Below are 25,209 nucleotides of genomic sequence, written 5' to 3' on the forward strand. Positions count from 1 at the left end.
TCCGGCCAGATGGCTTCTGAACACAGATTTGCATTCATTTTCGCCTAATATCTTCCAAAATAGAGGGGCAGCTGCATTTGTTGTCAAATAAGGTTTAAAAGTCCTTTTTAGGATGGGATCGTTACCTACGCGATGGGATTGTTGAACTTCTCTAGTCAACAGTATCAGATTTAAAGGGATTTAGACTAAAACCCTAATTTGGTAATCAGATTGAAATCGCTTTGGTGTGTAATCTGTATTAGAGATACTGTAGATTAGACATAGGGTTAGCAAACCTGAAATATTTATCATGGCAAATTATAGGTTTAGATAAAATAAAAAGAATAAAAATAAATAATAAAAATAAAATAACACATGCCAAACAGGTCTCCGGAAACTTTAGCTTTATTTATTAGCACACGCGTAATTTTATTAGAATTTTTGAAAACAGTAATTAAGCACATTTCACGTGAAGCATAAAACAACTGTTAAAGTCAAATAATAATCATCATCATTTGCTGCCTAGAGTGCCATTTAACACGAAAGTTCACAGAAGCATTCAGTGTATGCACGGATCAAAGTCATTGCGAATTAAAGACAAAAAGCATATAAATCTTAAATTGTAATAAAATATAATTTTATTACTTACGTATTTAATTAGACGACGATGCAAAGTGATGGGTTTTGAGTCGAGGCAAGAGCAACAACTTTGATAATTCACTTATCTTTGGCAATAGTCATTAACCCCCAACGCTAGCAGAATAGATTGCTGTGTAAAACACATCTCTCTTCTCCTCTCTCCGTCCGTCCATCCATCCATCCCTCCCTCCAGCGCACAGGGTCCCCAGATAACCAACATCGGACTTCCATTTCCCCCCATTAATTCAAATATTAACATACATGCAGAGTCTGTCAATATCGGAGACATGAGCACCTTAAGAAATGAAAGGGGGAAAAAGACCCTTATTTTCCTGATAAATGATTATATTTTTATTACAAAAGACATCCTACTTCTTGCGCATAGAAGGAGAGGGTGGACGCAATGTTTCCCCCGAGTCCTTTCACACTTTCAGATGTAATTCTGCAATAATTCACTAAATTAAGCGAGTACGCGCTAGGACTAGGAGTTTGACATCGCCTCGGCTCGCTCCACGCACACAAACCGGGTCTTACATTCAAGCAGTACACGCTGCCATAATTTAAGACGCGCATTACGCCATTATGCAGATGCCCAGGGTATTTATTATAAGGAGCATGTAGTCTTAAAATGCCAGCACACCTTCCTGATTTGAGAGTAAACAAAGTGAATCGATTTGGAGGCTCGCGTCCGGGACGTTTGGCACCGATGTCATAGTAATGATGGCCCAGTAAGACTTTTTATTTTTCTTTATTCTGGAAACCAATTGCAGCGGATGGGTGGTCAGTCAGTGCTCTTTTGCAATCTATAAACTTGTATGACAATTTTTCTAGAAATATAGTTCCCACGCCTTATTCGCGGGCTATCATTATCATTCATTTCTGTTCCTCTCTGATGATTTCTTGACACAATTCGCACTGGAAAGCAGTAACAGCAGCAGCAGCAGCAGCGACTCCAGTCGCGTATGCACTCACTGTCCAAGCTTAAAGCCCAGCCACAGGAAGCTTCAATCCTCTCCATGTATGGGCAAAACCACGCCCACCAGCGCGTCATCCTCTGACAGCGTGTATCCCGTGGGTCTGGAGTTTTTGGCTCCCGGGAAAGGTTCCAGTCCTGGGGGATAGAGGGTTGAGTTTTGTATGCTTCCATCCATTCTGCAAAGACGCGCTAAAGGCCCCTCATCATCCTCTCCCGTGTCCGGGAACACCTCCACGGTGATCATTTACGCGTTTATTTGTCTTTTGGAGCCAGAAGTGCTGGATTCAGCAGTGTCCCGAAGCCTTTTTTGATGCTGTTGTTTTAGGATGCCACCAAGCTAAGAGCATCATCACCACCACCACCATCATCATCATCATCATCAACAACAATAACAACAGAAAGCTGCAAGAAATGTTTAACTGAATTAAGACGAGTCTATTATCCCTGCTATTTGCGCGACTCGTTTCGCTTCTTCCACGGGAGGATCTCCATCTATCCAAACAAGCTGCTTGGAGAGGCTTGAGAATCTTTACTCACTGAATCGTTCATGTGGTGCCAACGCAGGACGGACTGAAGAAGGAGTCGGGACAGCTTTTTCTTTTCTTCTTCTCTTTTCGACAAATCCCAAACAAACTCTCACGGCTATCCGAAGGGGCTCTTGGAGAGACGACGCGCCCTCGCTCACACTCTCATTTCAACTCTTTGGCTGGAAGTGTGTTGCACGCGAACTGTTTTAATGTTTGGGATTCAGGAAAATATACCAAGAGGGGGGACCACTATGAAAGAGGAACCGCTGGGCAGTGGCATGAATTCGGTCCGATCGTGGATGCACACGGCTGGGGTGGTGGATGCGAACACGGCCGCCCAGAGGTACGTTTGCCAAATCATCCGATTTTTAATGCATTTCTCAGATCGACCCCTAAATCCCCAATATGCCATGTATCAATTACACTCTCCCCATGCACCTCTTCGCCGCTTTCCCCTGTTCATTACATCATATTACAGTTTAAGTGACAAATCAAGAATTCTCCCATGTTTTCATTCTATCTACATCTATCTATATCTCAAGTGTACGCCTGTTGTTTTAACCCACACTGGTGTCTCGTTTTTCCCCGCAGTGGAGTTGGTCTGGCACGGGCGCACTATGAGAAACAACCGCCATCCAACCTCAGAAAATCCAATTTTTTCCACTTCGTGCTGGCGCTTTATGACAGACAGGGACAGCCAGTGGAGATCGAAAGGACAGCTTTTGTGGACTTTGTGGAAAAGGAGAAAGTAAGCGCCACTCTGGAATACTGCTTTGAATTTTCACCTTAAAACTTCCACACTTCTAGATCTTTGGAAACACGTGCGCCGTTAAACCGCTTTTGACGGATTTCACAGAAAAACAAAAATAGATATGCATTATACACATTATTGCCAGGATTTAGTCTACTAAATGCAACCTTAGAGTTGCTTGAAAAAAAAATGCATGCATTTCATAAACACACTAAAATAAAATTCTCAACAAACCAATAATGCCAATCTGACCCCAAACAAATGCTTATTTTCAGGAACCTAACAGTGAAAAAACTAACAATGGGATACATTACAAACTACAACTATTGTACAGCAACGGTAAGTGTAAATTTCTCTATTCAGCAAGGATAGATTTACAAGTGTTTTATTCGCTCAATGGAGCCGTATTAGTTTCCTAAAAAAATGTAGTTCAGTTTATTCCACAATGTAATTCTAGTTGATGGCAAACCTTGGATGATGTTATTTTTTTCTTCTATCAGTGCATTTCAATAATATGTATTTTTTTAATTATCAAATCTTATCAAGAATAAGATTTTTTTTTTTTTCGAGGAAACTTTGTATAGTGTTTTTTTTCACCAGACTTTTTCCACATTGAAAAACAAAAATAATTTCCCACAGGCGTCAGAACAGAACAGGATCTTTATGTTCGGTTAATCGATTCCATGACAAAACAGGTAAGAACTTTTCTTTCTCTCGCGTGTGTGTATTTATATTTATAATCTGTCATATTTTGTTGCTCGTGCTTTGGTCACACTTTATATTATGTATGTTTACAAAAGTAAATACAAAATAAGCAAATTAATCTTCTTCTTTTTATGCATTTTTTTATTTTTCTTTATTCATTTTTTATTATTTTATCTATTTATTTATTTTTGGAGATGCAGAGCATTTTATTGTTATGGATACTGTAGCTCGTTATATTCACGTGCTGAGAACACTGTAATGTAAAGCCGTGGCTGTATTTTGGGTTGCTCTGATTAATGGGGGAGGTTATTTGGCGGATTTAATTTAATATGAATCACATAACCAAGTTTTTCTTCTCACGTAGCTGCTTGATAATTTATTGCGAATTAATTAAATTGTGGAGGGTACAAAAATATGTATATACACTTTTAAATTACGCATTTAAAATAAAATAATAATAACAATAAAGAAAATCTGAGGATAAAGGGAAAATAACCTAAAGTGTTAATACATTTCTTTATTATTTATACCGATTAGTTTCTTATGAGCCACACTCATAGTTTTGCTCTCGCATATGGAGCATATTTGTCAAACCCTGTATTTCTGTATTGCGCTCATTAGGCTGTTTTTTATTATTAATATTTAATCGTGTTTTAATCTGAGACAATATAAAGCTCATATGTTTGTGCTTGTGAAACACACAAATTATAACTAATAATGCATGGAAATTACACACACACAGACACACACACACACAAATATATATATTATCATAGCTGCTTTGTATTTAATATTTAAAAATAAATTTCTTTAATCTGGCAATGCAGTAATTCTTAATTACCATTAGGTAATAAAATGTTAGTGTGTCATTGTATCGCGCTGTCGCACGTGTAAGCTCACTTTTGTTGTGCTGTAATCAGATCTGGTTAAAGGCATAAAAATAAAGCTCCAGGCGTGAGGCAGGCACTTGAGTTCATTTTGTACTGTGATGTTCTCTGAAATCACTCTCAGCTCATTTCCATTGTCCATTTCAGCCTCTCATGGTAAAGTACAGGGCGCATCATTGGCTTAATTTTGGGGCTCTTGTTATCTGTAGTTTATCCATCGTTAGACTTCACGTTAGAGAAAATATGAAGGTTTTATCTGAGGCGCGTCTGAATGGAGCTGTACACGATCAAAGAGTCAATGGCGCTGAACAGCCACTTTATGGTTTTCCGTATATTTTCAGTAAGAGGCAGGAAAATAAACCAGTGTTTGATAAAATTCTATCCAGTGCTTATTTTGTTATTGCAATTTGTAGCTTTTGGCTAAAGATTTTGATTTTATCTTTGTTAGATACTTCTTAATATAATTAATGATTACTAGAATAAATGTAATCAGAAACACAAACCAAGGCTTGCATTCAGCATGCAGCTGGAGAAATAAAATCCAAAAGCGAGCTAATTGCTACTACACTTTATAATAAGTTATCATATATTTAAAGCAATTTATTTTTGCACCGTGTGTTTATTTAGGCACATTACGCATGCGTTTTTTTTCTTTCCAGTTTTATGTGTATATGCTTGGATTTTCATAAATTTATTTGTTCCAATAATAGGCCTACTGTGTATTTTTTATTTATTTATTTATTTTATTTTTTTGGCAATAGTGTGCTGTGCAAGAGTGAACTCCAATGCGTCCCACGGATCCCACGGAAGGACGCGTTGGAGTTCGCTCTAGCACAGTATACATCATAACGGGAGCAGGGCAATCAGGGAGGGAGCGAGAGAGAGAAAGAGAGAGAGAGAGAGAGAGAGAGAGAGAGAGAGAGAGAGAGAGAGAGAGAGAGAGAGAGAGAGAGAGAGAGAGAGAGAACGCGCAAAAAGCACAAAGGCCCGTGCGCACCTACAGCTCCAAACGCCATCTGTTAAAGCCAATGCTCAAAAATTACTCAAGCGTACCCCCCGACACCGCTTTTTATCTAAAGAAAAATCATTGTCAAACAACAGATTGCCCATTAGCACTCTACCCCTAAATATCTGCAGATTATAACCGCGTTGATGTGTACGGTTATGGGTATTATTTACCGCGGCCATCTGCGTCGGAGAAGTGACATCTATGTGATTTCTATTATCATCCCCCAAATAAATAGCGCAAAGATCTAAACAGAAGCATATGCGTCTCTTCATTTTTAAAGTGATATGCATGTGGTATAATTTGTCATCGCAATGACCGGTCAAGTGTTGATATTCATTTCAAACATCATATTTATTTATGCAAATTGATAACACAAAGGTTATCTCAATCTGGAATGTGGGCATGTGTGTTGGTTTGAAGATAAAACACTGTTTAACAATGTATGTGGGCTAAATGGATTTTATTTATGATCCTTCTCTTGTCGATTTTTAATTGATGAACTTGAACTTTATGCCATAAAACCACATTTGATTATATTATATTTAATTTCCTTTGTTGTTGTTGTTGGGAAATGCGTTTTTTATATTTAATATTTTAAATGTCATATTTTATGTGTTGTCAACTTGTTTAAAATATCTTCACTGTTTTATTTATTCCAAGGCTATTATTTATGAAGGGCAAGATAAAAACCCAGAAATGTGCCGAGTTCTTCTCACACACGAAATTATGTGCAGGTAAGAAAAAAAAAAAACTTCTTTTTCATTTTCAGATAATTATAAACTATTACATTTGACTGCGTAATTGAACTTTATTAGACATAATGTCTTGTCATGTTTTCATAAATGCGTAACGCACATGATGCAGGCCCATCCAGGCCTCCGAGCATCAGCCTTACAGAAAATCAATGAATCCCTGAATAGATCTGCCTGGATACGCTGAAAATAATCCAAATGTTCAGAATTGTCAGGCGGCTTATGCGTAACGATTTACGGTTCGCTTTGTGCACTGCTCTGCGAGTTTCAGAAGTTCTACTTCAAAAGCGCAAATTTGACCGGATCAGTTGGTGACATCGGACTTATGAATGATTTCACTGGACTTTTAACACTGTAGAGGATGCACTGAAATTCACACACACAGCGGTCGGCTCAAACGCAGACGCGTGTGTGCGCACTCGGGCCTTTTTTGGAAAGTGGCTTTACATCCTCAGAATTTTAAGTCTGTTTATGATTTTTACGCACACATCACAGATAATTCCTTGCCATGTGTTTATTTTAAAAGTAGTAAAATTCCGATAAATAAAATAACTGCACTGAAAGAGAACCCGACGCTTATGGAAAAAAGCTCTCCATTTCCCACCAAATCGGAAAGGATGCAGAACAGTGCGGAAGGGTCACGCCACATCCTTCTGCGCGCGAGCTACAAACGCTTCAGACTTTTAAGAGCTTACGGGTCCTCGTTTAACGATCGAGAAAGTTCCTCGCATCCAACTCTGTTGCTTGCGTCAACACCGCACAGATGCGTTTCCGAGTCCCAAACAGAGGTCCGCAGACACTTGAGCTTTCAAGTTTTAAGGAGCTTTGCGTGTTTTTCATATCATATTGTGTTAATATGGCTCATTTAGACATGTAACTATTATACAAGTGGGCTTCTTTAAATTCAAGAGGCATCTTTTTTTTGTCCTCTCTGTAATTTTAACATTAATTAAAGAAAGCATAATGGAAGCATCTTCAGGGCCTCAAAATGGAGGCATTGGCACATTGTAGGAGACTGATGGAGGCTTTTTGAGCTGGTAATTAATAAGTGCCCCACAGAAATCCTGGTTGAAGGTGGCATCTTGCATCCTCTCCAGACACAACAGCTTGACAATTAGAGGTAAACAAAAGCTGGGGCTGAGAGAGAGCTTTCCCCCCTCCCAGCCTCCTGGCACCCCCTCTCCTCCTCTCAGCACTAAGACAAACACCAAAAACATGCTGTTTTCCCTCCTTCAGCCACAGCGCCGGGCTCCGTGTTTACCCGCCGCCCGCATCTGCGAGAACCGCAGCCACCAACACCATCCGGCTCAGCCAGAACCTACGCCAAACACCTCGGCGGTTAGCTAGAAAAGAGGACGCGAGAGCGTGTCAGATGAATAAATTGAAACACACGGTGCTCTGAGATGAAAGACACATGCAAGCTGTTTGCTGATGCTCTCATATCTCATCTCATGTCTCCTTTTCTCTCTGCCTGTGTTCTTCTCCCCAAGTCGGTGTTGTGACAAAAAAAGCTGCGGAAACAGGAACGAAACGCCCTCAGACCCCGTGATCATCGACAGGTAAGCCTATCTTTCTGTTTCCTTTGAGCGTAGGGCGCTGCGGCCCAGCATAATGGCCTGGGTTTGCCCCATGTTGTTGTGTTGCGTGCCGCGCAGGTGGGTTGACGTGGGGGTGTCTTTAGGGACCACGTAATTGCTGGTGAGTTGTCAGAGAAGTGCTTTCCTCGAGACTTGCAAGCAGTTCGCCGCATCAAGAGAGCGTTTGGCTTTAAATTCTCAACTCTTTCATCATAATTTGTTAACAACTGCTCTGCTTATCTTCTCTGTAAACAGTGCACTGCCTCTCGCTGGCTTTGTGGCACGACTGCGTGCCGCAGCTGAGCAGTAACGTTGCATCTCCGAACGTGCATGTTCGAGGCAAAAAGACATCTTTACGTTGTTCTCTGTAGTGCTGCCGGTGGGAAATGAGTAATGTTTCTGGGCTGGCTGTTGGCGGTTGCATGTTGATCACATTAGGGAAAGTGTGTTCAAACACACCAGCTCCCGCCGAGTGGGTAATTGACGTTCTTTCTTTTTTTTTCTGCAGCTTATGTTTCTCTTTGTGAGTCTGGCTCAAGGTTACACTTACTCGGCGAGACTTACACTTCTTCCTTTTTGTCCAATTATCCCTGTGGTGGCAGCACGTACATGGATTACGGCAGGGCAGGTCTTGGACTCGCGGCTAAAACGGTAAATGTGACAGGGAGCGCTGGCTGCTGGAGTCCGGGCCTCTTGGAGATTAGTGAGCTAGAACAAGCCTACCTTGCTCCATAAAGCCAGGAGTCTCTCTGTTTCCATCTGCTGTAAAGAGCCATGAATAACCAGCAAGCGGTGCCAGCAGCGAGAGTCTTTCTCTCGCTCTGTCTTGTTTTCTTGCCGTAGCTGTTGCAAAGTTATCTCCTGATTACAAACTTGACTGTCCACTGAGTGGGAAACTAGATTGGAGGGCAAGATGATAGGTAAAGCCGGGAACGAAAGATGCACCACCAGTGGAAAGCAATGATAATGTTTGACTTGCTGAAATAGCTGTTTGCTTAGGGGGGAATGTTTGGTATCTGACAGAGGGAACATCTCTCTTATTAGTAATCAAATAGCAGTGACCGGTTGTCGCTGTCACTCACTGTGCATGAAGTGTGTGAAGCGTCAGAAATATAGGACTTGTGCCCTGTGTGCAGAAATTATGGCCATGCTTGCGTGTTTGGAAGTCTGAGCATTTCCCGCTCTCACGTCATGTGGTCATAATGTGGAAACCCTGCCGTACTACACAATAATCTGAGTGAACTTGTTCATGTGAGGAGAGGCTGTTTGATTCAGTTTTGGAGTGGGAGTTTTTTTTGTTTGTTTTTTTCACATAGCTTATTCATAATCAGTATTTGATTTAAATCATAATCCATCGCTCTGTTATGAAGCCTAGTAAGGTGTCTTGTTTTCTACTTTAGCGTTTTTTTGTACTTAGTCAGCAACAGACATTTGAATCACATTTGAGTAGAGCTTAATATTAGCATGTTGCTATGCTAATTCTACAATGCTTTAATAAGCATAACATAGTTAATTTTCATTTAAACTTTTTTTTTCTCACAAATTTTACATTTATTTATTGCCTTGCAATTGAACTAAAATTGTATGTCTTATGAGGTAGCATCAATGCTAAATATTTATTCACATCAGCATAATGATGCTGTAAAATGTTACCTATGTAGTCAGCTGACTAGCTTTTGGAACAGAGCCCCTATTTAACCTTTTTTAGTGGAATTTGAATTCCTTACATCTTCTGTAAACACTCTCAAAGAGTGTGAATCAATCCCAGTAACCTTGGTTATCTTTGCATTAAATGATTAGCTTGTTTAAACAGACGTGCTGAAGAGCTCTGACAGTGTGCGAACAGTAATTAGTTACAGGACCAACATTCATGCATTCACTGTAACTCAACCGCAGGAGAAAGAAAAGCTAGTGGGACGAGAAAAAAAAAAAAAAAAAGGAAAATCGGAGTCCCGGCGAGGAGGAGGAGGAGGAGGATTTGTTTTGGTTTTCTGGACAGAAGATAAAACACATATCACTTCCTCTTAGCAGATCCTTAAAAGAGTCTCAGGCAGTCAGAGTCGATTCTCTCCGCCGGCCGTGACTTACACAATGCATTTACCTTTAAAAACAAAACAGGGTTTCACTGATATTTACTGCATTGACTCTTCCCATAAATTGCTGGCCTTTGTGTTGTGGCCAAATAGAGGTGGATGGATCGGATGTCTTGGTTGCTTTGTGCTTCAATCTGGTGAACAATATGTGTAACACTAGTAAAAGAGGAAAAGGAGAACAGCGCAAAGAAGGTCTGATACTCTGCAAAAAGAAGGGATATTGTGGTAGGTTGAAACGGTGGATAAAAAAGCTCACATTTTGATTGTGAGGCATCTGAAAGACTCGAGAAGATCGTTTTCATAGAGGGCCGATCCGTTCTGTCGGATCACAAAAGCAGATGTGCTTCATTAGCCGACTACATTGTCTGCATATCACAACTGTGAACAGATGATTTTATCCAACGATCAGAGAACAAGGCGGCCGGGAGAGTCCGGAACGCACGGAAACACGAGCGTTCGTGCAGGTGGGGTGTATGATATAAAGCTAATTTGTAATCACAAACCTAATCCTGTGGGGTTATGTCTTGTAAGGTCCGTCTTTTTTCCTGGTCTCTGAGGAAAAAGTGGAACATTACAGTACACCAGGGAGTTTCATGCATAGCTAAGATACATGCATGCACAGTCACATTTTATAAACAAGCATTTACGTGCACAGGAAGTACATCGTGCGAGGGTCGACTACATTACATTCAAAACATTTTACTGGGTTGGACTGGGGATAGATAAATAGACCGACAGACAGAGGAAGAGAATGTTCTGCTAAACAGGGCTATGGTGACCAGAGGATCTGGTGATCCATTATCAATAACGTTTTCAGCCACATTCTCCCAGATGGCACATGGACCAGGCATACTGCTCGTTGGCACGGGCTTGGACAATAACTGGCACCCGCTCGCTTCTGGCATTTTCAATGGAGTTTAGGAGACTTATCATTCCAAATGTGTCCTATTTTCCTGTATTCAAGCCAGACATCTGTTTATACTATTTCTCTTGGACTTTGGTGCAGCTTTTGGTTCTTCACGAGAAGAAGAAAAAAAAAAATGAGAAAAACTTGGTTGCATTTCACAGCTGTTACAAAATTTCAACCTCGACGGATCTTTAAATATTTCACAACTCGACCCGGCATCGCCATAGATTATTCATTGGTATTTTTTGAAAAATAGATTGAGAGTCTAACTCGAACGGCTAGACTCGAACTCTTGTAGGTGATGTCTTCAACACACATGTCAAGCGCGAGGCGTTGGACCATTTACCGCTCCCGTATCGGTCCAAGATCTAATAATACCCCTCCGACTCATGAGCGATCAGGGTTTTCCTAGCCAACCGATCTCCCTTTCACTTCCTGTCAGAAAGGTCAAGACATGCTGACCTCTGACAGCCAACCCCCTCCCTGAACTGAATAATTCATGAGATTGACTCTTTTTTTGTCAGAGTACACAGTCATGAAGCAGAACGGTTTATGTAGCTCATTTCACTGAGGCTTCTGCATCTGTTTGGACTGCGTGGTATATGGGTCCCGATGCAGATTTAGCTAAACATTCATTAATTTTTCGTACCGGAGGACCTTTCCAGAAGGGATTACGCTTGGTTATTAGCTAGGTCTTCCTGGAGCCATATGCTGGGGAAAAATAAGTGATCATACTCCGCCTGTTGTTTTTTTTTTTTTTTTTTTAATCTTTGAAAGCCAACACAGATCATTCCTCAGTTTTTTTTACCCTTTTGTTTGTATCTTCTCCGACCAGGCTACTTAAAAAGACCTCCTCCCTCTCATCTGCGCACAGGCCCGCTCTCAGAGCTGAGCAAATGCCAGCATTTAGAAGGTCAGAGCTTTTGTTGGAAAAGCGCTATGTAAATTAGCACCGGCAAAAGGGACATTAAACAAAATTCAATTCATTGTCTCCCTTAATGTCATTTACATTTTTGGCTCGGGCCCGTCCTGTCGAGGAGAATTTTGGAGATGATTTTAATTACATATCAGCGCTGGAACAGAGAGCTGTCTGGAGCAAGACACATTTGGATCACCTGTAAAGAGAGGTTTATTTACCAATGTTCTTGAATAGCAGGTTTTCACAGGCACGTGCATGCCGTAATTAAGCCCGTGTTAAGTGTTAATTCCCCGGCCTGTCTTTTTTCTCCTAAAGAAAGGCCTGTTTTACCCACCTTGTGGGGAGTTCTGTGGCTTTAGTCCTTGTTTATTATCTTTGAGACCTTCTATGCACTTCTAAACGTAGACAAAATTCACCTTTAGAAGATTTAATGAACCAAACTGAGCTGTCATCTGCAACATATCAGTTCTCAGAACTATATGCGAAAGTTGCCCCTTTAGGGAGTGAGAGTATCCTTGCATCTTATTTACAGAAAAAAAAAGTTTCATAGTAGTACCTTAAGGTTTTGCAGTAGTAGCCTAAGGTCCTAAGGTAGATAAGGTACAAAGTTGTCTTTTTAAGGGGACTGCCCCAGTGTCAAGCTGCCCTAAATATACAATTTGTGCAGATTTCTCTGATAGTATCAAAACTGTTGTCCAATCAAATGCTCTATAAAATGAAATGTCCCTCCCACTGATGTCACATGACTCTGAATAGTATAGTATGTAGCAAATCATGCTGTGACATAAATTAAGTGCTGCTTATATAGAACTACACTCCCCCCGGTATGTCCCATCCCAACTTCCAGTTTAATAGGAAATACAACCATGCAGGATGTGTGAAACAGAGCGGTACAGTAGAGGGCACTTGAACTGCTGCTTTTGCCTCAAGCCACGAGAGTAGTATTTTTATTTATTTATATCTTACCTTGTCCAGGTGACATTCAACAGACCGTGTGTGTATGAATGTTTTATTTGAAAAGTCCTTGTACCTCCTGTAGAGCCACAGCAGTCTTGGAAGATGTGTATGCACATATATGTGTGTTTATGTTCCAAGACACACGTGTGAGAGGAGGAGGGCACCAGAGCTCCATTAGACCTGATTAATGAGGTTGCAGACAGCAGATATATCTCTGGCCAGGTAACAGCCTCACTGCTGCAGGTACACAGGTGTACGCAGCAACTCCTTATTTATGAGACAGTCAGCAAACCCTCTACTAACATCAGAGAGAGAGAGAGAGAGAGAGAGAGAGAGAGAGAGAGAGAGAGAGAGAAAGCTTTTTCCTTCAATGAGCAAGTCCACTAGTGGCCAAAGTGAAAGCAAAGCATAGACCTCCATTACAGGATGAAGAATAACATCAGAATGGTGTTCATGCTGTCACACAGTGCTATACTAGGATGGTTGCAAGTGTAGACATGCACATTTTTTGTGCATACTTTTTAATTAGATTCTGTCCTACATTTAAGGTATTAGTTAAAGATGCAGTGTCTTTTTGTGCCACTAGAGGCAGCAAAGTGAATTTTAAAAATATAATGACTGTATTCAAACAAGTCTCCCCCTATCTGTCATGGATATAAAAACAGTCATGTTATTGGTTAGACCATTGTGGTCACATCGGGCCTACTTGGACAAAACAGTTGCAATTTGAATCTGTCACAATTTATTATGTGCAATAAATTTTATTTAACATTTTATTTGAATACATAAACAGTTAAGCATTTAAAAATGGATTCAGCTTGAATTAATAAATTGAGGATTTTGTTAAAAAAACTGTAAATTAAAAAGGCAAGTGTTTTCTTGTATGCAAATGATTCATCATTAGCATACTTAAGGTTCTCCTTATGCCGGCTTGTTTGAAATGTAGACCAAAAATCTTTTGTAATTACATGTTAATTGCTCTTTTGTCTCCTCGACATAATGATATACAAAAATGCCTTTGCGTGCAGCGTGGATGACATTGTCACCTTGAAACTCTTCAGAACCGACTACGCTTCTAAACTCCTCTGTTATGAACTAGTGACTTCTGTCTCACTAGAGGGATCAAGAGAGGGAGCGAGCGAGTGAGAACAGCTGGCTCTTTCTAACTGTGAATAACTGACAGTTGTCTGTAAGAGGTTTTAATGAAGATTGCCACCTTTTATGCGAGGAACTGAAGGGATGCCAGATCTACAGGAGGGGAGAAGCCGAGAGCTTAACCTGCCCTTGGCAGCTAGCACTCAACTCGCACTCACACAGAAAATGAGAAACAGCCTCTGTGGTCAAAAAGCCAAACCTTAGCGCTGCCACACATCGCTCACATGTAGAAGTGGGTCAAGGCCTAGCAGATGTCCGACATAACACAACTCAAGAGCAGGCTTCTCCACAACAATGTCATCTACAGAGCAAAGAAAAACACTCTCTTATCTGAAAAAATAATCATTGCTTATCTGACATTTTTTAGTAAGCAAACTATATTCACATTACATTAGGAAAATATTTTAATCCAAAGTGATTTTATTAGTTTATATAACAAAACCTATGGTCTCCATGTTGCTAGCTTAATTTTAATTGAATACTTAAAAAATAAAAATAATAATAATAATAATAAAAAAAAAACACACACACATCAGAAGTGCTGTAATGAACCAATGAGGAAGCATTATTTTTAAAGGTTCTGCAATGAATTTGTAACTTTTTTCTTCTTCTTGAGAGTGTTCAAAACATTGTTGCTGAAAATTGTAAAAGAGATACAGTCAAACTTTTTTTAGCCAATCAGAAAGGCTCTTTTTCCCATGACATGATTTTGCACTTTGGCACTCAAGTTTGTTGACATTAGGTAGCAAGCATAACATATAGCAAAAGGCTTTAATTTGTATTTACATCACAGTTTGTTAATTTTAACGCCCAGCTCTGGTGTCTGAAAGGAGATTGACAGTTATTTTTAAATCTTCAAGATTTAGGAGATTTTTTAATAATGTATGAGGTTACGATTCTCTTCTAGTGCAGAAACATCTGTGGTCTTGATTTAGCTGCTACATGCTAATAGTACTGGCAATGGCAATGTGTGCATTTCTTTTTTTGTGCCACGTGGGTCTGTGTGTGAGGATTGACAAGGGAAGGGGGAAATGGCTCAAGAATGTGTAGACAGGAGGGAACCCTGCACTGTGTTGTTGTAAGGCATGTTGCATGGGCCCTGTAACCAGAAGACGCCGGCTCCGAGGAGTCTATAGTGACAGACGAAATCCACACACACACTTAGCAGTGAGAAAGCTGAAGATGTGAATCAAAAGAGAAATGTGAAAATGATAGTTTTGCTACCAGCGTGATTGTGTGTGTGCATGTGTCTGGTCTAGATATTGAGAGTCTAATCAGGACTCCGTGGAGGGGACATATGTGCTTTAAAAAGCCCCTTTTATTTGATTGAGCACACAAAGCAATGCCACTCCCCTTTTGTTGGACTGTATGAAAACCCCCGCTGAGTGTGTCAACACGCACACACACACATGCATATGCATGCATGGATTCACATGCAACAAATACTCACGTGCATAAAGCATGATTATCATCAGACATGTAAAAATGTGATTCCACACATACACATGCATGCAGACATGCACAAAAACTCACCCCGGGCAGTTGGAGAGGGTGAGCTGTCACACAATAGCCCGGTGCGGGTGCACGTTCCTTTTGAATAACAACCCGGAAAATTGAATCAGTTGTGGTTTAGGAAGGACTGACTGGAATGCATGTCCGAAGTTCATGATGCTTTCCTCTGTGAATGCAGCCAACGTGTCCCGTTTCCACAGCACAACCTGTTTTGCTCTAACTTCACACCACGGATGGATTGAAAACAGATCTGCTTTGCGCGCACATTGTTAACAATGCTTTAAATCAAATGTTTATTTTTATTTCAACTATTTCTGGAGTCGTTCCTAGTTCCTGGGCGCTGTGGCACAGCAGAATATTTTCATGCTAAATTAAATTGACGTGTTTGGTTTCCTTTCGGCCACATTGTCTATTTTACATTTGCGTGTTTATGGAGCATCCTGTTTGATTCTGTCAACACTATGTCAGCGTGTGTTTTAGCCTGTAAAAGCATGAAAACAGGCTTTTGGTTTGCGGTAGATGTTGGCTCGGTAGATCTATATGGTTCTCTTTTTCTTATTTTCGCAAATACACACCCAAAACATTTGTTTGCCATTAGGAGCAGTTTGTAAATCAGATCAGGGTGTTGAGTGTGTGCCGTCTCTCTTGGAAGAAATATCCGTTCCTTGTCTCTACGATCTCTCCCTTTAAAAAAAACCCAACAAAGCTCCCATGTCTTTTCTCTTTTTAAACCACCCCCCTCCCAGACACCCACCCAACCTCCATTCCCATTTTTCCGAATGTGGCAATCTGTCGTGTGACACCACTGAGATTAGGTTAGGAAACAGTGTGAGGATTGTATTGGACATGGTGCTGGTCGCGCCAATTTGAGGTCGCAGGACAGCGATCTGGACATTGGGCATACGCCATCAGCATCTCTCTGTGAGAGGCACTGGGCCTTGGCCATTGCCTGTCCCATGGGCTTCCGGGAGGGGCCATCGGTTCTGAAACCTTCAAAAAAAGCTGCAGCAAATAACTATCATTTATTAAAGCTGACAAGTTATCTCTAAATATAGGCCCCTCTGTCAAAAGATTATCGGTTCTGCTGATAACGCAAGCGTGTTTTCGAATCTCCCATGAACATTTGAGGGTAGATTGCGCTCGCTTGCACTGGAGGACGTATATCTGTGCGTTTACTTGCCCTGTGTCAAGTCTGAATTACATTTTAGACGAAAAGGAATCAAGAACATTCAAGCCCAGAAGTCAGCAGTGAGCTGTGTAGTTGAAGGGTTAGGCTGCCCGTTTCACGCACTGGCTCAAGGCTATTTATCATTATAAGTGAGTCTCTGCTTAAGTTTCCCAAACCCTCATTATAATCATTCCCAGCAATTACAGTGTCCAGAACCCCGTCTGCCATCCAGCGCACATCATCAGCCGTTTACTCAGCTCAAAGCTGCTCCTAATTTACATTGTTTTAAATACGGGGTGAAATGCTGATTGATTGTTGTTGCTGTAGGTCGACTTGATAGAATATCATTAGACATGCTAAATATTTGCTTTACTCTTAAATTGTTTGCACACACAAAGCAAGGCCATTTAGCGGCGCGATCGTACATTGTAATGCGTGCTAAATCAAACTTTGAGATAAATCTAAGTTTGTGTCTTATTGCTGACAGATGCCGTAAGCATTTTTAATTTGCATGTGCATTAGAAAGTCATTATGAAGACTCGCTCTTGCTCCATTTCTTTAGTATTTCTGCAGCATAATGCTAGCAAAAGATGGTAAAGATGTAAATACCATAGTTTGCATGCAACTTTCAGGTCTCGCACTCTGTGTAAAACACTTGCATTTCTGAAGCACTCGCTGCATAATTGTCCTCTTGTGAAGAATGCACAATGGCACCAGGATGATGAATCGATGGCAGATTGGACGCGTGGTTTAACTGTCATGTCCCTCAGATAAGGGGCTGCTCGGGGATTGCTCATTCTCACTTCTAGTATGCTAGCTTGCCAGTTTATTAGTGCAAATCCCAAATGTTTAGTAAACTCATTAGGCTCCATCTAATGCTAATTTATCATCATAGATGGACCACAAGAGGAGCAGGACACCAGGGCAGCCAGGCCAGGGCTTTGACCGCTGGCTGATCAATCAGTGCTATAGGGGCTAGCATGTTTCATTAGATCTGCTAGAGTCGGATGAATTTTATGGATTTTGCTCCTGAAAGTGGGATTTTAGGAGTCTTAGCAAAAGTGTGGTGGCTGACAGCACTTATCTACATGAATACATGGCAGGCTTATGTCAGAGAGCTTGCTATTTCAGATAGATTAGGTGGCTTTTTGAAGACAAGGGGCAACATTTAGGACAAGAAGAGAGTATTACGGGTTATACACCTCAAAGAGTAGTGAAAAATAGTGCTGGGTAAGTTCAATTCTCTGTCTATGATAACTGGCATCTTTGTAGCGAGAGATGTCTGATCTGTGCGAATCAGCTGGACTAATTCAGAAATGATGTGATCCTTATGATCTTCTGTTCGTGAAGCGTACTGAACTTAAGAACTTTATCGATCTGTCCGGTCTCTCTGAATCAATCATTTAAGAAGAGACAAAAAAGGAGGCGTTCTCGCAGGTTCCCACTCCGTCAGAGCTAGAAATGGGATTTTCTCGTCTTTTTTTTGTATGCTAGTCTTTAGCGACAGCTTGTATCTCTTTCTCTTGTGGAAATGAAGTGAAGTAATAAATAAATAAAAAATGTAGGTGGTGAATAAACCTGCCCAGACTGTGATAGTAAAATATGACAGGCGTTTCCTGGCGCTGGGAAAGGAGTGTTGTAATTCACCTGACTTATGTTCTCCTGTCTGATTTAGCTTCAGATTAAAACCCACTGCTTGGCCAACCAATTGAAATCAGATCCAGTCACAGCTTGCCTGTATTGATCCCTATTTAACATCAAGGCTGCGAATGGATTGGTATTGATTAACTATAAAACCGCTGGCTGGCTTGTCCAGAGACCTGCTCAATATGCTGAATGAAAAAGTATTGTACCTCTGCCCTTCAATGAACGAGAAAAAGAACAGTAGCACATGTAAAACAACAGCAGAGCTTGGCCTGTAGGAGACATGGCGGCCCGTTCGCTAGTTGTTATTTCCTAATGTAATAATAATAAAAATTTAATCATATTTGTGAAACTTTTTTTAAAAATGTAAATTATTTGTTATTATTATTTTACTTTATATAGAGCTCTTTCCACAAAGCATAAGAAAATATAGACAAGAATAATTGATGTGATGTGGTACTAAGATAGTTTCCTAGCCAAGGCTGTTATTTTTGCTCTGATATTTGATATTTACCCCAAAATGGACCTTAAATATAGCAGGGCTGGCATAAAACATGTTTTGAAAACGAAATGTCAAAGGTTATTAATTGCTTTTCAATTATTCCCCCTTTTTCTCTGCCATTAAAATGCATGAAAAAAATATAAATAAAAGGGTTTTGGGCCTCTTGTCTGGGTGTGTGTGCAAATCCCAGCACCAAACCCAATGACTACATAAGTATAGAATGTCATGGATATTTGTGTATAATAACAATAATATAATTTCCAGATAAGTCCGTGATGAGTAATGTACACCTGCGTTCAGTCCCAGATTCATGCTTGCATGTATCTGCAGTGAGTCAATCGTCAGAGCTCGTCTATCCTGAATTGGGACCAGCTCGTCCGAGTCCTGGCTGGATATCCTCTCTCCCTAAATCTCCATGTCGAGAGCCAGAGGAGGCTCTGCATCTGTAAGAAATTACCCTCAATCTCCCACATCCAGGAGTTTACACTTCTGTAATGACAGAGGAAACCACTGGCCTCAGTAGGACGCAGATTTTAAGGGATGTCTTGAAAAATGGCAGTCTTCTGCCAGACCTACAGGATTACTCAGTGGAACAGACCCAACACACACACACACACACACACACAAGGCTCCACGTCCACCTCGCATACTGATGCAAGAAAATATTGTACTGTATTTTAGCCAAAAAAAATTTTTTTCGTACATTGGCTTGCTCAAACTCAGCGGTTCAACTTTGTTATGGGAAAAATCATAGTGATAAATTGTTTTGTTTTCTCTCAGAAAAAAATGTAATGCTTGGCACAAATCTTACTGAATACTGGTTGTAAATAATGTGGTGTTATGTTTTTCCTAGCCAAGGCCATTATTAGCATTTTACAATGATCTTCAACCCCAAAACATTTTGAATGTAACACAAACCACGTTTTGAAAGAGACAAGTCTAGGGTTATTATTGTTTTGTTTTTTTCATATTATTTTATTTATTTACAATATTTCTTTTTTTTTATTACAAACCATGCCTAAACAGAGTGATACCTCAATTATTTATAAATTGTAATATCTATCTATCTATCTATCTATCTATCTATCTATCTAGTGCATCTGCAAATTATGTATTAAACATTTATTTTTATTTTTTTACATATAATAATTATTTATAATATTATTTTATATAATTATTTATTTATATTTACTTTTTCCAGGTTAACATTTAAGTATAAATTGCAAACATAGTGTAAGAATTAATGCATCACTGTAGTTTTCAGCTTTGAGTTAGCAGCGATAAATATCTGACACTCTTACAATGAAAGAGAGTGGCACACACACACACACACACAATCTGGAGTCTATTTGTCTCTGATAGGGCAAATCCAATATGATTCCTTAAGTGTTGATTAAGATGGTGGGCTGAAACAGGCTGTCCCTCATTGCGTGTTTGTTGATTATTTACCTTCCAGCTGGACATAATGAAGAGCAGCCAATCAGAGCGTCGCTCTGCCCTCCAGCGTCAGGTCTCTTGTTTGGTCTACTGTATTGGTTTACTTTCTTAGCCAGCAGCTAAACCAAACTAATCACCACTTGGGTGGGTAGAACTGAAGGACAAATGACACTCGGTTTGTGTTTGAATCCTCCAGGCGTAAACTTGCTTGTCCAAAGAGTGAGACCAGGGGGAGAAAAGGGAAAGCAAATCGTTCTCAGCGAGGGTGGGTGGCAAAAGCGCTTCAGATATTCACATGTGTGTAATGTGAGAGTGTCACAGAGCCTTTAGCTCTTTTGTGAAGGGTTTAGATGGAGATCATTGAGTAAAGACCAGGATGCCGGCACTGAGAAGCAAGAATTAGCTCATTCACGTTTGTTACCATGTATATCATTTACGTTATCAAAAAGAATCAGAGTTGCGCTGCTCAAAGTTTTTGCTGCCAAAATGACAAGTATTGATCGAGTCAGTCTGGAACTTTATATCTGTTTGGGCTTCATTGGATCTTCCTGGTTTCGAGTAATATCTCAAAGCGTGACTTAATATGCTGGAGGACAGATAGACACTCGGTAATCAGAGCCAGCTGCGATGGATGCCTCTGTCTTCGTTTCTCCATCTGGCCAACACGATGGGCAGAGTACGCTTTTGAAATGAACGCCTCGCCAGAAAAAAACAACAATGTAAACAGATTTAGCCAGTTTTATCCACACAAGCGTAGTCAGGTAGGACATGCTGCGTTCCATTAACAGTCTTCAGTGTCACATGATTTTTCAGAAATTATTCTAATATGCTGATTTGCTGCTCAAGAAACATTTATAATTATCAGTATTTTTGTGGAAACTATAACACATTTTTAGGATTCTTCTATACTGTCACTTATACATTTCATGCATAAATAAAGTATTTATTTTAAAACTGAGTTTTGGGGGGAAAAATGATTCTGTATTTGTTTGCTTAACCGTCTTCATATTACTGATTAGTGATGCATCTTATTTGATAATGTTAATTGTTAGGGGTAGGGCACATATCCATTTGTATCGCCAAATTTTGGCCAAATTGAATTTCTTAATTCAGATATCAAACTTATACTTTTCTAATTTAAAGTTATAGTTATAGTTGAATGGAATGCAGCATAGTTTGAAATGCCTGCAATGTACAAACATGTTCAGAACCAGTTTCTAGGTTTTTAATACTGTAATAATTCCAACAGGCTATTGAAACCCATTTGCCAGTGATAGTGTGTTGACAAGACGTTGCTAAGCAGAAACAGGGGGAAGAGGAGGGAGAGGAAGTCCTGGGCAAGTTTTCCCGTGAGTCGAGGCTTTAATTGGTCTGTGGGAGGTAGAGAGAGAGAGAGGGAAAGGCAGTGAAATAAAGACTTGGACATTATCTCCTCAAAGTGTTTGGCCTCGTGGGTCACCGCCTTAACTTCCTTCTGTTAAAATGGCCAACCCTGACAACCTGACACAATCCAGACAGCTTCTCAGCACACACACACACACTCATGTCCCTCAACAGGTTAGCTTTACGACCCCTCTAACTAGGCTTAATAGCAGAACACTTCACCTTCTCTCCTGTTGAGCCGAATGCTTTAATTGCTCCGAAAACAAGTTGGCTCTCAAAGTTCTTCCAATCCTGCCATCACCAAACCTGCGCCCACTCGTTTGATGGAAGGACAATGAACACATTGACTTGCACTTTTACACCTTACGCTCTCTCCAAGGATTGATAATGACACTAAGCTAAAACAACTGCGGCCCCCAGTCCCAATTTTGTGGTCTTGCAACTAACCCGCCAGTCTGAAACGGTTTGTTAGCTTCATGCGGATGCATCTACATTAGTTTTCCTGCATGTTAGCAATTCCCTGATTTTTGAGCACACGTCTTGGAAGAGCTTTCCATGTGACGTGTGTTTGTACAGGGGTTTCACCGGCGAGCAGAGGTATTGCATCAGTTACACATGTGTCGATGTGGTAATTAAACCGTACACACAGTCAGACGGAGCGCATACACACTCTCTCTCACTCACAGCCGGCGTTGTTAAATATCATCTCTTTAAACATACAGAAAATAATAATGTTAGGCCAAGTCTGGGTAATTTGTTTCATGAAGGAAGTTATTAGCTTGATATCCAAACCCTGAATAAGGTCACACATCGCATCCATTTAAAGGTTAGCGTGTTAACCTGTTGGGGGGCAATGCGGTTTTTTTACATCTTCTCTCACAGAGATGGCAAATTAGTATGAGGCACCTTGTGGCGGCTGCGCTGACTGAAATGATTGTAACAAAGGCTCATTTTGAAGAGGTCAGGCTCCCCCTGCAATGATTTGTTGTTCATGAATCTACTTTGTGCCAATTTGTGTGTGCATGTGCAATCAGATGCGACTCGAGGGCGAGTTCTATCATCTTCACTTTACTGGGAGTGTGTGTTTGAGCGCGTGTGTACGCGTGCATGTGTGCGTGTTCCTCCACAATTTGACCAGCGTGCCTCAGTCGGATTCCCGTCGAATGAGATTTTAATCACCTTCTGCTATCTCGACAACAACTGGGCCGCCAGTCCAGCTCAAGCTTCCTATATTTATGATAATTTTTGTTGTTTTTCTTTCCTTCTGTCGTTCTCTCTCCCGCCTCTCTCTCTCTCTCTCTCTCTCTCTCTCTTCTTTTATTGAAATCACTGTTGACTGAAGGATGTAATCCTGATTAGCGGTGGCTGTGTGTCCATTGAAGGGTGAAAGGCATCAGAACCATGTTGGTTCACAGGCACCGAGTGAAATTGAAAAGGGGAGATGGTCTGAAATGCTTCATGGATTCGTCACTCCAGATAGACACCCGGATATCAACCCCGCCAAACCAATTCCTGCTCTGTTATTAGAGGACACAAGCGCTACCTCGAATTAAGCAGTGTACTCGTTGTGAGTATGTGCTTATGTAGCAAACACAATCATATGGGTTTGAACAGTTCGTGGAATAAAGTAGACTTGTTTTTGTCAGTTTACACAAGCGATCAACCGATTTATCATCTTAACTAATTAAACAGCCGATATTATTATTATTATTTTCTTTTTGATTAAATGTTTGTTTCCAATCACTAGCATTGGATAATAAAATTCTTTCAATCACTTTTTAAAGATGCATAAGTAATGGTTAGTGATTTAGTGCTAATATAATCAGATTGAGTCAGTAAGTGATGAAAAAGCTATATTTGACCGATATATGTGGCTTTTTGGGATTGTGGCATTTGGCTGATAAACGATTATGCCAAAACTGATAATTAATTTTCTATCAATGCTGATGGATAAACAGTTTCAAACAAAAAAGGGGGTAAATATAATTATTATATTGTAATATGTATATGTAAATATTTAAATAGCATTTTGAAATGTTATTGTGCTAGCAATTATATTTAAAGATTATCATATCGGACACTGATGATAAATCAATTATCCTATATTAAAACATTTCCAAAGCACAAAAGCATTTACTTGGAAATATTTTTGAAATTTTAAAAAGTGGTTTGAGATTTTAGTGTGCTAGCAGTAATTGGTAAAAAAACGTTCTGATTTTAAAACATTTCCAATATATATATATATATATATATATATATATATATATATATATATATATATATATATATATATATATATTAAATATTGATTTAAGATTTTAGTGTGCCAGAAAGAGTTATTGACAAAAATTTGGCCATTTTGAGATCATCGATTAATCAAAGTAATAATTCCCATTTTCAAATTTCAAACATTTGCATACTATTATTATTTTTTAACTGTTTAATTTATCTTAGCAAATATTCATAAGATTTCATCAGTTCATCAGTTTTAATTAGAACGATACACAGACTGTATATAAAATAAGTGTTCACTTACAATTTTTGTGAATTTCATCTTTTTGTGAATTGCATCAGCACCCATGCTCTATTGACATCAGCATTGATTACTGAAAACACAGTTTTGTTCAACCACAAGTTTTGGGCAGTAAAAATCTGAAAGAAAGTGAGGCAAAACAAATGAGATGTTGTTTCAGGATGTGTAGGGGCGCCCCGCAGTGCTGCTGCTGTTGAAGCCCCAGTGTTTGACTGGAGAAAAACGAGATGGCCACAGGCTGACGGAGGGCTGATGTCTAAGCAGAGAGCAGACAGGCAGCTCGCGGGGGTGACGGGGCGGGAGAGAGGGGTCGGGGTTTAGTCCTCCACCAGCGCTGAGAGAAAGTGAAAGGGGAAGAGAGGGGGAGGGCAGGGCAATCTATCATTAGTGACCGAATCAGACAGGGTAGCGGCCTGTGAGAAGCTTAAGAGATTCTCCCTCCCCAATACACACACACACACACACACACACACACACATCGGGCGAAGAAGAGAATGAGGAGGAGGAGGAGCACACCAACTCGCTTCTCAAAACCCGTACAAATGGGCTTACACGAATTGTGGCCACTATAATGTACATCAATGATTAAACCCGAAAAAGTGTGTGGGAATAAATCTGTTTATGCTTACTAAAATATAAAATAATAATAATAATAAGAGGATTCCATAACCTCCTCGTAATCCAGGTTTCGTTCTTTATAGCAAACATTCGTTCACACATAAATCACCGGCTGAATGTATCCCATAATTCTGCTGGTATAAATTGAGAGAGGAAGGAGGAGTTACAGCTCGTCATATTTGTTTTGCTTGAACAGGCCTGCTACATCCGTATTGATCCCATCGCTAATGATGCATGTTATTAAACATGATCGCTCATAGAAAATATGGTGACATTTGTCTTTGTTGCGCTCAAGAACGTTTGCCAGTGAGCTGACGTCCCTATTAAAGATCCGTACAAACAATCTCCGGCATGCAAATTAAAAAGCGACGGCTTAACACACACACACACACACACACACACACACACACTTGCATGCATGCACACCTTCTGCATTCAAATTAAATTACTTTATTCTAATATCATGTCTTGACTGACACCTGCAACACTCATAAATGTTAATGACTATGTTTTGTTGTCTTTATATTGCTTTTTTTTCATCTGCTTGTTAGCAGGAGGAGTCAGCGCTTTTCAGATCCT

At 40.1% G+C, this 25,209-nt stretch overlaps 1 protein-coding gene across 14 annotated transcripts in view; it reads left to right on the plus strand.

Moving 5' to 3' along the window:
* Positions 1-1,716: 1,716 nt before the first annotated feature.
* Positions 1,717-25,209, plus strand: part of ebf3a (EBF transcription factor 3a) — a 94,235-nt gene continuing 70,742 nt past the window's right edge. For 9 of the 14 annotated variants that reach the window (XM_026264115.1, XM_026264124.1, XM_026264127.1 and 6 more), the window contains exons 1-6: positions 1,719-2,464; positions 2,713-2,869; positions 3,148-3,211; positions 3,512-3,567; positions 6,134-6,207; positions 7,716-7,784. In XM_026264115.1, the coding sequence (XP_026119900.1) occupies positions 2,331-2,464; positions 2,713-2,869; positions 3,148-3,211; positions 3,512-3,567; positions 6,134-6,207; positions 7,716-7,784 (554 nt within the window). In that variant the 5' untranslated portion in view covers positions 1,719-2,330. Of the gene's footprint in view, positions 2,465-2,712; positions 2,870-3,147; positions 3,212-3,511; positions 3,568-6,133; positions 6,208-7,715; positions 7,785-25,209 lie in introns of all 14 variants that reach the window. The other 5 variants (XM_026264122.1, XM_026264126.1, XM_026264121.1 and 2 more) reach the window with 2 other exon arrangements.

This window comes from Carassius auratus, unplaced genomic scaffold (genome assembly GCF_003368295.1).
Source record: "Carassius auratus strain Wakin unplaced genomic scaffold, ASM336829v1 scaf_tig00216849, whole genome shotgun sequence".
Lineage (NCBI taxonomy): Eukaryota > Metazoa > Chordata > Actinopteri > Cypriniformes > Cyprinidae > Carassius > Carassius auratus.